General features: G+C 31.0%; 2 protein-coding genes across 3 annotated transcripts; one reads left to right on the top strand and one right to left on the bottom strand.

Moving 5' to 3' along the window:
* Positions 1-26: 26 nt before the first annotated feature.
* Positions 27-5,150, top strand: LOC110813388 (lactoylglutathione lyase family protein / glyoxalase I family protein). Of its 2 annotated transcripts, none has more exons than XM_022040485.2 (9): positions 27-183; positions 437-556; positions 673-734; positions 829-889; positions 1,033-1,112; positions 1,217-1,287; positions 2,675-2,764; positions 3,490-3,607; positions 4,841-5,150. In XM_022040485.2, the coding sequence occupies exons 2-8, from the start codon at positions 464-466 to the stop codon at positions 3,588-3,590; spliced, it is 558 nt and encodes a 185-aa protein (XP_021896177.1). In that variant the 5' UTR covers positions 27-183; positions 437-463; the 3' UTR covers positions 3,591-3,607; positions 4,841-5,150. The 2 variants fall into 2 exon arrangements, with proteins under 2 accessions (XP_021896177.1, XP_021896176.1); XM_022040484.2 differs by lacking the exon at positions 27-183 and adding an exon at positions 190-330.
* A 4,082-nt stretch (positions 5,151-9,232) lies between these two features.
* Positions 9,233-11,669, bottom strand: LOC110813445 (uncharacterized). The gene is made up of 3 exons (XM_022040588.2): positions 11,432-11,669; positions 10,817-10,946; positions 9,233-10,315 (listed from the first exon to the last, which is right to left on the bottom strand). Exons 1-3 carry the CDS (start codon positions 11,565-11,567, stop codon positions 9,451-9,453), a joined length of 1,131 nt encoding a protein of 376 aa, XP_021896280.1. The 5' UTR covers positions 11,568-11,669; the 3' UTR covers positions 9,233-9,450.
* Between the last annotated feature and the right edge of the window lie 3,046 nt (positions 11,670-14,715).

Raw genomic sequence — 14,715 nt, 5'->3', positions numbered from 1 at the left:
GAGCTCGCCGTGGCCGGTGGAGACTTTTTCCGGCACTTCCGGCACGGTCGTCGTTCCCAAAAAATATACCACTAAAGGCACGTGACAAATCAAATCCTGGAACCTGAATCGAAAGGCTGAAACCAAACGACCCTCTGGAAGACTACCCAGAAAAAGAACTCACTCTGATTTGTATTCACCAAGGTAAAAATTTCTCTGTTCTCCTCGTGAAAAATGGCTTCCCTTTCAGTAATGACAGCTACCTTATCTCGTTTCTCTCCTCTAATTCGACTCGCCAAACCCTACTCTTCTTCACTATCTTCATTCTTTTTTACCAACACTAGATCAAAGGTTTTATTCAAGCATCAAATGCAATGATAGTTCCTCGAGATTGATTTTGCCCGATTGGTGAACTCTAAGATTGTGTTTTTATTACTGGGTTTTGGTGATTTTGCAGGATAATAATCGATTCCGGTTGTTCTCGATGGCGTCAGAACAAAAAGAATCGGCTGCCAACAATCCTGGTCTCTGCACAACCCCTGATGACGCTACCAATGGATATATCATGCAGCAAACTGTAAGTTTCTTTTTTTTTTTTTAATGTTATGTCTGTTACTTTGTATATCTGGGCATATAAATCTATACATATATATGTGTAAGTATATGTTTACGGAGTTTGATTTCTTATGACAGATGTTTCGAATTAAGGATCCCAAAGTCAGTCTTGATTTTTACTCTCGTGTGTTGGGAATGTCGTAAGTTAATATCTCTGTGTTTTCTGCATTCTATACCAAGTAACTAATAGATTCTTCAATGAAAACTAATGGATTTTATCTTTATTTTTTCCAGGTTATTGAAGAGGTTGGATTTCCCTGACATGAAGTTTAGCTTGTATTTCATGGGCTACGAGGTAAAGTACTTAAATATAACACATAAACACTTCTTCTATCTTCTTATAGAACTCCATTTCTGGTCTGTGTGTTTGGCTAGCAATACTTCTTATATCTTCTTTCTTGAGTGTTTTTATTGAGCTTTGGAATGTTTTTTATTTAGGATCCTTCATCGCCTCCGACTGACCCATCCGATCGAACAGTTTGGACATTTGGAAGGAAGGCTACAATTGAACTAACACAGTAAGGATTGTTCATCTTCCTAATGTGCTTTTCAGTCTCTTAGTAATTCATCTTTCTTGTAAGTCATGTTGCCTAGATTTATAACGCATGAATACTTATTGCAGTAATTGGGGCACTGAAAGCGATCCTGAGTTTAAAGGATATCACAATGGGAATTCAGAACCTCGTGGATTTGGTATGTGATATTTCCTCATGAATATAAATATGATATGGTGCATGTTTTGTGATTCTGTTTTGTGTCCTTCAAAATAAATAATGACAGTTAAATCTTTCTTTTAAGCTTGTGCTGCTTCATATAGAGACTGTTTTCTGGCGGTTGGGACCATCAATTTGATGGCCTAATTTATCGAATAGTACACAATACTACGCTATAGCAGGTTTAGAAGTAATCTTCCTGATTTGCTATATCCTTACTGCTTTAAGAATGTGGGTTTTGTTGCTTGCAAGAGTATTTCTGATTATTTTCAAGACTTTCGCTGGTGAATAAAATTGGTAGTCTGGTCTTGGCATGTGAAGTTGTATTGTTTTTAGTTTAAGTTTTATGGGTTTGGTGCCTTACACAGACACACTCTCATGCACACACACCAAATATTTGGTTCACTGTTCGGTTGTAGTTGTCCCCGGGACAAAAAGTGATGGACCTAAAGGGGAATCTACATGATTCCGGTGCTGTCTAGAAATAAAGAAGGATTATTATACACATTTGGTGATATTTAGGTAGTGTTTATCACGATTATCATACACTGGACATTACAAAACAATCAAGTCCTATCTTTAGTGGTAGAAAAAAAAAACCATGATTCAAGGAACAAATTGGTTCCTTCATTTTAGCGAGACAAAGTTATTTGCAAGTTGTTAGAAACTCAGTTTTTTAAGTTTTGAAAATATCCTCAAAACAATCACTTAACTCATTTTTGTTCTACCCTCACCTCCTTTCTCCTAAGTCTTGAGTGCATTTAGTGCACTTTACTTTTTTTTTTTTTTTGTGAGAACAATTTATTCATATGAAATAATGTGATATTTTGTCAGAAAGAATTGTTACCTGAGTTAAAAATTAGTTAAAGTTTTGCTCTTATTATTAAAAATAATATAATTCTTATTTAGTATATTATTGTATATAATATACGTAAGATAATGTAAAGGATATGTTAGTAATTGTACATCATATTTTGTGTTGTTCCTTAGTTACCAAGCATAAAACTGAACAAACTTGTTCTGTCCAATCACATATGTACTAAACACTTTGTTTTTATCGTGTCTTGCCCTATACTGTCCTGCTTAATTCCATATTGTTCAGTTCTTTCATTTCATCAAACACTAGCTAATATTTTGTCTTTCGTTCCTACTCCAAGTTCAAAATTTTAGTTTATTGTGATAATAGAACTAATAATCAATTGAGTGCATATTGTTACTTATTGATTCTTTACTCCCACATCTTTTAACTGAAAATAGTGCCTTTTGTTAGCTACGTTTTTATATTTTTCGCTTTTCGATTTTTTTGCTTTCATACGACTTATTGTGTTCAAACTGTGAATTACAAACTTTTTACTTTTTATATTCAGGACATATCGGCATCACCGTTGATGATACATACAAGGCTTGTGAGAGGTTTGAACGTCTGGGCGTGGAGTTTGTTAAAAAACCAGATGATGGTAAGGGACTTCATTTAGATGACGGAGAATGAATCACATCAAGATTTATATTTTATGACCATGACTTCATTCCCATGTTTTGACAAAAGAAACCTCAGTTCCCTTTGTTTATAAACTATGGCTTCGGGAATCAGTTTCCTTTTCAAGCCTCTTTTTGGTATTGACATACCTCCTCTAAGCAAATATTCTTTGTTTATATGCTATGGCTTCGAGAATCAGTTCTCTTTCCATGCCTCTTTGTGGAATTAAGGCTGTTCCTTCTGGCAACTGGTACTGTACTGAGTTCATGTATCTTGGCACATGGGTGAAAGGTTTTCATAATGTAGGACTCTTTTCATTCTCTATTCTCCTGCTCTCTCTTCTGTCTCCATGTGAATGCAGGCATATGTAGCGTGCATTGGAGACTTCATTGACCAGTCCAATCGTCAATTCCTCGTATACAATTACATTTTCTGCTTCCATGGCAGAGGAATCAAGAAGGAACCTTTCTATTCTTAGTTACCCTTTTCATCTAATTGGCTGATGAACAATTGCTACCGGATATCACCTTCCTCTACATCTCTCTCTCTTTTCTCTAGCTATCGTGGTGAAAACTTTCCGTTTTCTTTTTATTATGGACACAATTAACTGGTGATCCTTTTAATCAATTTGAAAATTATCCTAAAAAATTGTGCTTTAACTGTGTAATTCAATTGATTGCCTAAAATTAATTGAACTGGTTGCAGGACAAATGAAAGGGCTAGCATTTATTAAGGATCCTGATGGCTATTGGATTGAAATCTTTGACCTTGAGAATATTAGGAGAGTAACCAGCGCTGCTACTTGAGGCGATGTCACACAGATGTAAAGTGATCTAGTTCCCTTCTTTATGTTCCTTATTGCTGATTTCTTTTGATTATCGATCAAAGCAACAACAAACTTATTTTGGTTCCTTTAGCTTTTAATAATTATCATATATATGTATGTTTTTCATGGCATGACTTTGGAGCATACACTTCCCCTGTCTAAGGCAAAATATGCTTGAAAGAGAATGAAGGGACGACCTTGCCTGAGGCTGTGTTTTGATCAAATTAAAAAATTTTAAGGGATTCAGTTTGCAAATACACTCTTAGTTTAACTAGATGATAGTGATAATCATCTTTACAAGGAGTGAAAGATTGATGTCATGTGGAATCAGTACAAATATATTTTAAATGCTACCACTTTGATAGAATTTAGAATGTATTAGTTCATTTCTCGTAAATTATATATCAAGTCAGTTTTATCATATTCTGATAGAATTTGTATTATCTCGTATTTGATCTAAGCGCAATTTTACGAATGAATTCTACAAACCTTGTGAATTTAACAAAACGTAGATGTGTTCTTTTAAGCAACCAAATACTCAATTAAGAAAAGCAGTTACACTGGCACTTCATTACCGAAATATTGGAAATTTTGTGATATCATCTCTCTTTTTAGGGGTATGTTGATTGTGCCCTATCAAATTCAAACCACTGGACAAAGGTTCTCGGACCATCCTTCCTGTTTGACAGACATAATTTTACCAACCAGAAGATAATAATGACTTGTAGGAATTTGTCTTTAGGATGGGGATAACCATTGAAATTTATCTTGCCGAAATAATTTGCTGTGTCTTTTTTTAGCATATTACTTGAATTGATAATAAATCAAACTGTCAAAAAGCCTGCTCATAGGCTTGAGACCCAATTGAGTTTTATAGCCCTGTATTAGCAGTTGCTCTTCCTCTGGTGCTGCTAGATGTTTAGCATGTTTTAAGCTAATCACCAATAGTTGTATGTTTGAAGAGCAGAAAAAGTGAGCATGAATAGTTATAAGGATGCTCTTGAGTCAATTCTCATTCCATCACTAGTCAGTTTTTAGTTTTGGTTCTCTTAGTCTCCAGTAAGAAACAATATTAGGAATCGGATGAGAATCAAATCAAACACAATAAAAGAGTAGATGAATTTGCAACGCTGGATACTCGACCCCGTCTTTTTTTATGATTGTTTCTTGTTATCCGTTTCACGTACTGACATCAATGTTAAAAATAAGAAATGTTTGGTTTTGATGCAGAAAAACAAGAGCGTACTCATGCATCGTGGCGAACTTCATTGAATTTCCAGCTGGAATGCATTTATGGATTTATATAGTAATGCCTTCGTCTGTGTCATACAACGGTATATAAGTTTCAATTTCGGAACTCACTGTTTCCAGTGTGTTCTCTACCCTTATAAATGAATAAAACAAGAAAGACTGGCATGTTATGTCAACTAGTAGATTTGGCAGATTACCTGTTTTTTTTTTTTTTTTCCTCCATTGAACCAATAGAGCTTGTTTTGGTTGATGAACTGGTGAATGAAGTAGATGTTTTGGTGGGTTTCAACTCTTCATCCTCTTGTGATTGTGAACTGGATTTCTAGAATCTTGGACAATTATCAGCCTAAAGGTATCACTTAGTCAAACTCCTACAATCCTAGATGATAAAGGTCAACTTGGATATATATATATATATATATATACATATGTTTTTCTAATATGATTTGTATAATTTTGGATAAACTTTTTATTTTATTTAAGTTCATAAACTAATATCCACTTTCTTACAAGTCAATTACAAGTGCCATTAGGTTTCAAAAAAAATAAGATTATGTAAAGTTAATTACAATTTTTCTTGATTAGACAGTCAATGCATTGAATCCCTCATGACCAACACCCACATTTAATTTAATTAATTAATTAATATACAATTATTGACAATTGTGTACAAAATACTTTATAATAAATTAAATTATTATAAAATGTTAGAAAATTATCTCAAATAATGTTGTGATATGATGGACCCTCAAACTTGTATATGTACAAATAAAAATATACATGTACTAGAATTTACAGTCTTTTAAAGAGGAAGTGATGTATATACACATTTCTTTAAATTATATATATATATATATATAAATATATAATTTAACCCATTAGTTTTTTCTTTTAACACCTTCAAAATTCAAATATGTAATGTTGGTGACAGATTGATTTCAAGACTTGTTTCAAAGTTGGTTGGTTACTTGAATTTTCAAACTTTGTTGCTTATAATTCATCATCTATTTTGTAATTACATGTATGTAGTCCAAGATTATATCATATCAAATCAAATTTGAACGTGTCTTACAACTCGAAAAATTGACTGAGAGTTCGAGAAAAATTGATTCAAGAGATAAAAAGAGAATTAAGAATACCCACAAAAAAAAATATTAATTTATTTCGTAACGACGTACTAAAAGATATAATATTGTGTCAAATATAAATCTAAAATTATAACTTGAATTAACAGATATAATTAAGATTAGTTGGGAAAAAAAGATAATTAATAATAATTTTATAATTTATTTTTAGAATTAATTATATAAAATTGAATATAATTTGATGTATCAGGCTGTCAGTATGTTTCCACACCATTGACTCAGAGACTTCACTAGAAAAGACATTACTGCTTTCCTTAGTCTACATGAATATGATATAATCAAAACACAAAATTAATTAATAAGTACATAAAATAGCTGCCATACTTTTGATCTAATTGGAACCCATACATACACACATACAAACATATATATATATATATACATAAATATTGAAAATAAATTTATTTCCAATACTAAAAAAATAAAAAATTCAATTGCTTATTGACCTTCTCTTTCTCCTTCTCTTCCTCCCTGCAACACCAATCAAAAAACCCTAATTACTTTTATCCAACATATGCCAAACCCAACGGACCCTTTTTACAAGTGAATATATATATGTATATATAATATGTAGATGATATATATATATATATATATATATGTCAGTGTATCTATGAGATTTCTTATTAGGATTCCTCTTATACAAAGTATTTTTTTTCCTTTGGTTTTTTTTTTCTTTTTGGCTTCATTTTTTTTTCATGGTTTTATATATCCTTTAAATTAATCGATCTTATCTATACTGATTCAACAAGTCTAAGACCTCCACTAGGTAAAAGTCAATCATAAGTATGCTATTGGGTTCCAAAGTTATTACACATATACATATATATATATATATATATATATATTATAATGGGACCCTTTATGTTTCTTGCAAGACCGTCAATGCATCAAATCACCATGATTTTTATATAAAAGATTTGTATGTCTGTGTCTGTGTGTGTGTGTGTGTGCGTCTGTGCGTGTGTATGTATATATATATCAGTTCTCTGTGAGTTCATGCCACAAACCTATAGGCTACGACCTTCTTCGGTTTCTTCTTCACCTCACCTTCTTCAGTAAATCATAATTATATATACTTGAGAATGTAAAAAAAAAAATGGCAGATTGCTGATCATCTTCTGACTACAAATCTCTATGCATACTGACACCTTAATGCATTCTTGTTTTTGTTCTTCTTTTGTTGATTATCTACTTATATACGTGTGTATTCTATACACAATACTTATATAGACTTATAATTGTTCCTGTAAATTATAAAATATTCATGTATGTTACCATGGTTTTAATGAACTGTGTAAAATTAATTTATAGATTTGATTAATTATGTCACTGTATCATATTGAAAAAAATGATCATGATGCGTATAGAAACAAAGTTAAATGCTTTTTCTTTTAAAAAAAAAATCTAAGAGAATGTATTCTAACGATTAAAATTATTGTATTTTACTGAACGTCACAAATTTAAAATTTATTCGATCTATCTCTACGAAAAAATAATTCTATAGGGATTTTATTTTTTATTTTTTGAATTGTATACGGGTTTACAATTTAGCTGTTCTAAACTTGATCTGATCATTTTATTATAAATATAATTGTATTTATATTAATAAAAAATTAAAAATATACTTATTAGTATATATAATATTATATACTAATTACATATATACGGTTAGGTTCATACGAGTTCTGGAAAGTCAAACTCAAACTTGCATCGTCTTGCCCCTCTTTCCCTATTAACTTGAACCCCAACCTGATCCAAACCTGCACTTAAACAGAAAAAAAAAACTATATTAAATAACGTTCGAATATGTCAAATTAAGCGAGTTCGGATATACAATGTCATACATAAGTGAAACAGACGACTTAATTTATTAATGTATTTGTGATACTTTAGTAAATAAATTAGATTGTGTCATGAGTATATCTTATTTTCCTGTTAACTTGAACCCAACTTGATCCAAACTTGCACTTAAACGAAAAAAGAAAATCATATTGAATAAGGTTCGAATATGTCATATTAAACGAGTTCGGATATACAATGTCATGTTTAAGTGAAACAAACGACTTAACTTATTAGCGTATCGATGTTACTTTAGTAAATAAATTAGAATTGTGATATGAATATATCATCTTTTCCCGTTAACTTGAACTCAGTCTGATCTAAATCTGCACTTAAATAAATAAAAAAAAAAAAAAATCATATTGACTAGGGTTCGAATATGTCAGATTAAACGAGTACAGATATACAACGTCATGTTTAAGTGAAACAGATACTTAACTTATTAGTGTATTGTTGGTACTTTAGTAAATAAATTAGACTACGTCACGAATATATCATCTTTACGAGCAAAAAAAAGACATTTCATGACGATTATGTTTCGTTAGTTGTGTTAACTCTAATAAATTAAAAACTGATTCTTTGTTTATAAAAAAGAGAGAAAAAAAAAAAGCATAGTTAATGTTAAACCAAATTTTTCCACATAGAAATAGGATATAATATAGAACAATATAGTAAATTAACTTTTATCTATTTTTATAATATTACAAATGGTGGATTCTTCTATAAGTCTTAAGATACTGAGATTTTACTATATATTTTTATATCAGTTCCCCATATTTTTCAAAAGCTTTTGCCTTCACAAGCCTCCAAAGTTTTCTACCATCATCTCTTTTCCTTCTTTAAAAAAAAAAAAAGAAAATTTTCCAGCCCTAAAAAGATTCTGAGGTGCTTCGTATATATTATACCCCTACATATAATACCACTAATACCCTTCCTTTAATGCTAGGGTTAGAAATTTAAGCCCTAATTCATAGGGGTATAAATGTCTTTCACTGATACTGCTCAGAAGAATAAAGTAATAGGGGAGGTGCAGAGGTGCTCAAGAAATATTCACTGCATGCCAGAAAATTCAATCTATATAACTGGTAAAAATTAATTACTCAAATTTTCTTTTTGAAAAAGTAACTTCTTAATTTGGGTTAATTTTACTTTTTACTGATTCTTTCTTTATTCAAACATATATATATATATATATGTGTGTGTGTGTGTGTTTGTGTAAGTAAGTTTTAAGTTTTCTTGATCACTCTAGTTTTCATAACAATGAGTCCTGAATGGGGGAGATAGGGCCGTACAACCTATAACATCATCATGGCACAAAATGAAAAGCTTTCTGTGCTTGTTTTTTTTTTTTCTGGGTGCTTTTTTTTTTTTTTTTAACATGTACTGTCGAAAGAAGAAATGTTTGATTTCATCAAAACACAAAATCCCAGAAACTGAAAGTCTTTTCTGAGATATATTGAAATAAATATATTAATATATATATATATTATATAATGCATAATAATATGTTCTGATCTGATCTCTCCACCATCCCTACTCCCTTACCCCATCAAATCTCACTGATTTTACTTACAGTCAGTCTTCCTCCATGAATAATATATATCAGTAGTTGTAGAAGTACATCATCACCTTCTGATCTTCTTCATCATCTCCTGCTTCCTGCTGTGTCTTGTTTTCATCAATGTTGAAGAAGAAGTAGTTGTTGCTATTATTATCATCATTGTAAACAGTATTACTACTATTAACCAGTTGCTTAACATCTTGATCAAGATCAACATCACCATAATCTAATCTGCTTTCTTCTCCATTAAAATTTTGATTCTTATCTTGATCAGCCCAGTACTGGCAATTATTATTATAATTTGCTAAGCTCATGTTCTTCAACAGCAAGCTGTACTTTTGATGATCTTGATCTTGATGATGATGATGATGATGATACCCATTTGACATGAAGCTCCGATGATGATGATCTTCTTGCTTGATCTCTCTTGGTCCATTGCTGATATTGTTCTGGCTGCAACTTCCATCAGATGAGCTACAACTTGCAGTTTGATCACTCCCAAACACTAGGAAATTACTCTGATCTTTGACATTAGGATAGTAAGATTGTTGCATGGAGCTGAGCAGGAAGCTCTGGTCTTGGTTTTGGAGGAGAGAATTAGCTGAGCTAGAGTTGCTCAACATTAGATTTGGATTAATTATGGGCAATTCAAGACCAGTACCACTGAAAGATTTAGTTGAGTTGGTATAGAAACTACTGTAAAAATCTTTGTATAGTGATGACGATGATGGTGGTGATGGTGGTGGAGGAGGAGGAGGAGCTTGAAGGGAAGACGGCAATGGAGGTTTCCTGTGAGAATTAGGAGAAGCCGCCATAGCCATGAGCTTCTTCTTCAGCTTGGTGTTCCAGTAGTTCTTGATATCATTATCAGTCCTTCCTGGTAAATGAGCGGCTATTATTGACCATCTGCAACAATAAAATTGAACCTCAGTTATAGTCAACAATATTACATATATAAATACATAAAAACACACACATATGTATTTAAGTTATATATATAATTAATATACGCCTGGATCTAATTATCTTTTGACATGCATGCAGAAGAATTATCCAAAAATAGCAGATTCTTGGTTTGAAAATCTTGATAAAAGGTAAGAAAGAGAGGAAAAAATTAAAGAGAACAGGTTCTTTCCTCTTTGTTACTCCTTATAGGTAGATTTCATCAATTGTTTTCTTCATAACAGTTGGTAATTGGGATAAAAATGGAAAGCAATGATACCCATTTTGATTCTTTTGAAATTTTAGGTCAAGAAAATAAGAGTGGGAAAGAAAGAGAAAAGAATAAATAGAAAATGAATTAATTTTTCTTTTGAGAAGCTAGAAAATTAGACTGAATTAAATTAACAAGAGAGAGTGTGTGTATATAAATATATATACACGCATACATATGTATGTACACAGTACCTGCTACCTATGGTGGCAAAGAGACTGCAGATTATTCTATCTTCTTCATCAGAGAATTCACCATGTTTGATGTTTGGCCTCAGGTAGTTGAGCCATCTCAATCTGCAACTCTTTCCACATCTCTTTAAACCTAAATCCAAACAAACAAACAAAAAAACATTAATTATTCCAAAGGAAGAAGAAGAAAATTCCAAGAAAAATAACAAAAACCCATCCCACGGAAGAAGAAGAAGAAGAAGAAGATTAACCAAGGAATTCAGAAAAGATCCCATTTCATGAAAGAAGAAAAGGAAAAAGAAGAAGAAGAAGAAGAAGAAGAAGAATCAAAATAACACCAAATTTAGGGAAGAAGAAAGAAGATCAAAGTAGGAATCCAAGAAAACAAAACCAACCCATTTAACGAAAGAATAAGAAGAATAATTAACTAAAATAATACCATTAACGCATTTCAGAGAAAAAGAAGTCCAAAAAAAAAATAATAATAACACCAACCCATTTCAGAGAAGAAGATCAAAGGATAAACCCAAAAAATAAAAATAAAACCAAGCCATTTCATGAAAGAAGACGAAGAAGAATAGAGAGATCCCATGTTTTCAGGGTTTACTATATAATTACCAGCTTTTTGTGGGAGAGCAATCCAATTTCCTCCAGTTCCATATTTTTCTATATAATCCTTGAGCTTTGAATCTTCTTCAGGTGACCATGGCCCTTTCTTCACATTTGCCTTGTCACAGCAAGGAGCTCTCCCCATATCTCTCTCTCTCTCTGTCTCTCTCTCTCTCTCTCTCTACACCTCTAAACCAAAACACAGAGAAAGCTAGCTCTCACTTTCTAGATGACCTTTGTTTTTGGACTTATGCCATCTCCTTCCTTTTAATATAAACATATACTTGGCTTTTTGAAAATAAAATAAAATAAAAAGAAAGAAAGAGAGAAATAAGAAAATGAAAATTTGGTTTTGTTTTATATATTCAATTAGGAAGGGAGATAACACATAAGTCAAAATGGTGACAGGGATGTTCAATCAGTTTTCTTCTAGCTCTTTGTTTTTTTCTTTACATATATATATATACATATACACACACATGACAATATATATATGTAAGTAGCTAGCTATATATATCATAAGCTAAACTAAGCCAATTATAGTAGAACTTTCTGTGTTTCAAAGGTCTTATGTCATGGTTTTTCAAGTAAAACCTTTCTCAGTCTTTGCTTGTAGGTATACATATACATATGTATATATCTCTATTTATGTATGTATGTGTATATATATGTATATCCATTAAGCATCCAAAGTCTAGACAAGTAGAAACACAACAAAAGGCTGTTGATGAAATTGATAGCCACATGCCTTTCAATTAATGGTGACATTTTCCAAATCACACACTAATTTATTATGTCTCTGGCAAGATAAATATATATATATATATATATATATATATATACTTAACTAATTAACTGGCTGGCTTCAACTTAAGTGCAATTTTCAATACATACCAACAAATTTGGAAAATATAGACATTCACCCAAGTAAACATATACATACAATCATATATATATGTATGTGATCACTATTATTTATATGTGTATATATGATAATTTTATACATCAACGTATTTTATGAATCCAAAAAGCCTTGTAGAAATTGAAGAGACCAGGTCAAGTCTCAAGGCACCAAAAATCTTTGCATTTAAGTCAAATTGCTGGAGAGCCGTTATACATGCATTCCTATAATATATACACACATAGGATGTTTGTCTCTGTAAATATATACATATATATATATATATCGATATAAAATGGTTGGGTGTGAGATGGTAAGAATAGATCACCAGCCATATTATGGCATACAAATAAACCGACAAATCATCCAGTTTTGAAGGAAAAAAGAAAAGGACCAAACTGCAAAAGACTGTTTATCATTGTCATGAAGAAGAACATATCATCTCATTTCATGGAATTTGTGTGGTTGCGAATCATATATACACATACATATATATATATATATTGTACCTATATATAGTATTTAGATATGATAAATATTTATATATATATTGTACCTAACTATCTATATAATTTAGACATGGTAAATAGTGATAATAAGCATGTTGATGGGCCCATTGAACCCAGATTTCTTTGTCCTTAAACATTATCTGATCAGGTGCTCAATGAGACTGACTATATAGCTATATCTATAGGCGCCACTGACTCATCAATGCCATCGTCCTGTTCATCAATGGTTGACGCATCATAGCTACTACTAACACACTGTGCAAACTAGAGAAAAAATAGGCTAACCAAGAAAAATTCACCTTCTTACATATATATATATATATATTTGCTAAAGGACACATGGGTAGAGAACTAAGGCTCCAGTGGAGGGTTCCCTTGATGGAAAATACATATATACATATATTTATATACTACATAAAAATTTAAAAGAAAAAGAAAAGAAATTTGTTCAAGGTTTCTTGGTCCTATATATTTATGCTTTTAACTAGACTTGCTAAGATTGTATTATGATGAATTCTATAAAGAGAAATAGTAATGTAGTATGTACTTTCTTCTATTCAGCACTTCAGGAAACATTATGTTTATATAGGCCTATACATATAGTAAACACAGGCTTAGCTAGGTTTCCTCTTTAATGAGCATGATGGGATTTAATTAATTAATTTCAGATATATATATATATATATATATGTGTGTGCGTGTGTGTGTTGTATGTGTATGTGATTTTGCCACATTGCGTACACAAGTAGATTCATGATATCATAACATGCAATCTTACAATCTTAATATATAACTATATATATTATTTCATACACTCATCACGATATTATATTTGTTCAATATATGTCTTTACGTGCGTGTGTATGTATATATATATATATATATATATATATATATATATATGGAAATAAGCGTACATCATACTGTCAAAATTTTTTTTTTTGCTACAATAATGGGATATAATTTTAAAATTTCAGATTAAATTATATTTTGATGTAAGAAAATTATTATTCATATATGTGTGTGCGTGTGTACATATTTTATTGTATATGTATTCTATTAATTCGTCCATCAAGAAAGTATACCATTTATCTCACCAAAAAAGTGTGCATTATATGTCTATGTGTGTGTGTATATAAATACATATATATATATGTTTTGTTTATAATGTCGCATTGATTTTTCCATAATTATTAGATTTCATGGTCCCATATGGACGGACCATTAATGTTATTATAGGATATGCTTGATAGGTTCACTACAATCGTACCTTGTGTTGTGCTGCCATAGATATACCCCCAACCAGCAACAATATCATGTATGAAACATATATATATATATATATATGTAGAGGGAATTTAATTTTTAATGCATCTTCCTTATTTTTATTTTGGGTCAAGCGAAATGGGTACGCATATATATAATTATTAAGCATAATCGTGGAAGCATTGGCATGATGGCATCTAAATTTGACTTGTAACGGGTATATAATATATAGTATATAATATATAATATAAAGTATTAATATCAATAGATATGAATCTAAATTAATAAATACTTTACTATACAGACACTATAGATGTAAATTATTTTTATTAATAAAAAAAAAATCATGTGGGGTACCCTAAAATTTTGAGTTTTGTGTGCTTCAATTGGAATCTTTCAAATTGAAAAACATAGAGGGTCTTGATCGTCTCTCTTTATATATATATATATATTCACATAAACAAACAAAGATTTATATTGAATGTTATTATATACATATATATATATAATAAAATAACATTATTGGATCCCATAAATTAACACGAACATCAACATCTTTCATTGACTCACGTAATGCACAAGCATGTGTTTTTTCTCAACGGTTGGCAAACTAAGCA

This window comes from Carica papaya, chromosome 2 (assembly GCF_054855325.1).
Source record: "Carica papaya isolate Zhongbai chromosome 2, ASM5485532v1, whole genome shotgun sequence".
Lineage (NCBI taxonomy): Eukaryota > Viridiplantae > Streptophyta > Magnoliopsida > Brassicales > Caricaceae > Carica > Carica papaya.
The sequence above is the reverse complement of the archived record's forward strand: the minus strand, read 5'-3'. Positions and strand labels throughout refer to the sequence as shown.

Excerpts from the sequence above, each read along its gene's own strand:
- LOC110813445 (XM_022040588.2), bottom strand. The coding sequence starts at position 11,567 with ATGGGGAGAGCTCCTTGCTGTGACAAGGCAAATGTGAAGAAAGGGCCA. Across the intron at positions 10,947-11,431 it reads TGCTCTCCCACAAAAAGCTG|GTTTAAAGAGATGTGGAAAG; the intron begins GTAATTATATAG and ends GTTTGGATTTAG. Across the intron at positions 10,316-10,816 it reads TTTGCCACCATAGGTAGCAG|ATGGTCAATAATAGCCGCTC; the intron begins GTACTGTGTACA and ends TTATTGTTGCAG.
- LOC110813388 (XM_022040484.2), top strand. The coding sequence starts at position 214 with ATGGCTTCCCTTTCAGTAATGACAGCTACCTTATCTCGTTTCTCTCCT. Across the intron at positions 557-672 it reads GATATATCATGCAGCAAACT|ATGTTTCGAATTAAGGATCC; the intron begins GTAAGTTTCTTT and ends TTCTTATGACAG. Across the intron at positions 735-828 it reads TCTCGTGTGTTGGGAATGTC|GTTATTGAAGAGGTTGGATT; the intron begins GTAAGTTAATAT and ends TATTTTTTCCAG.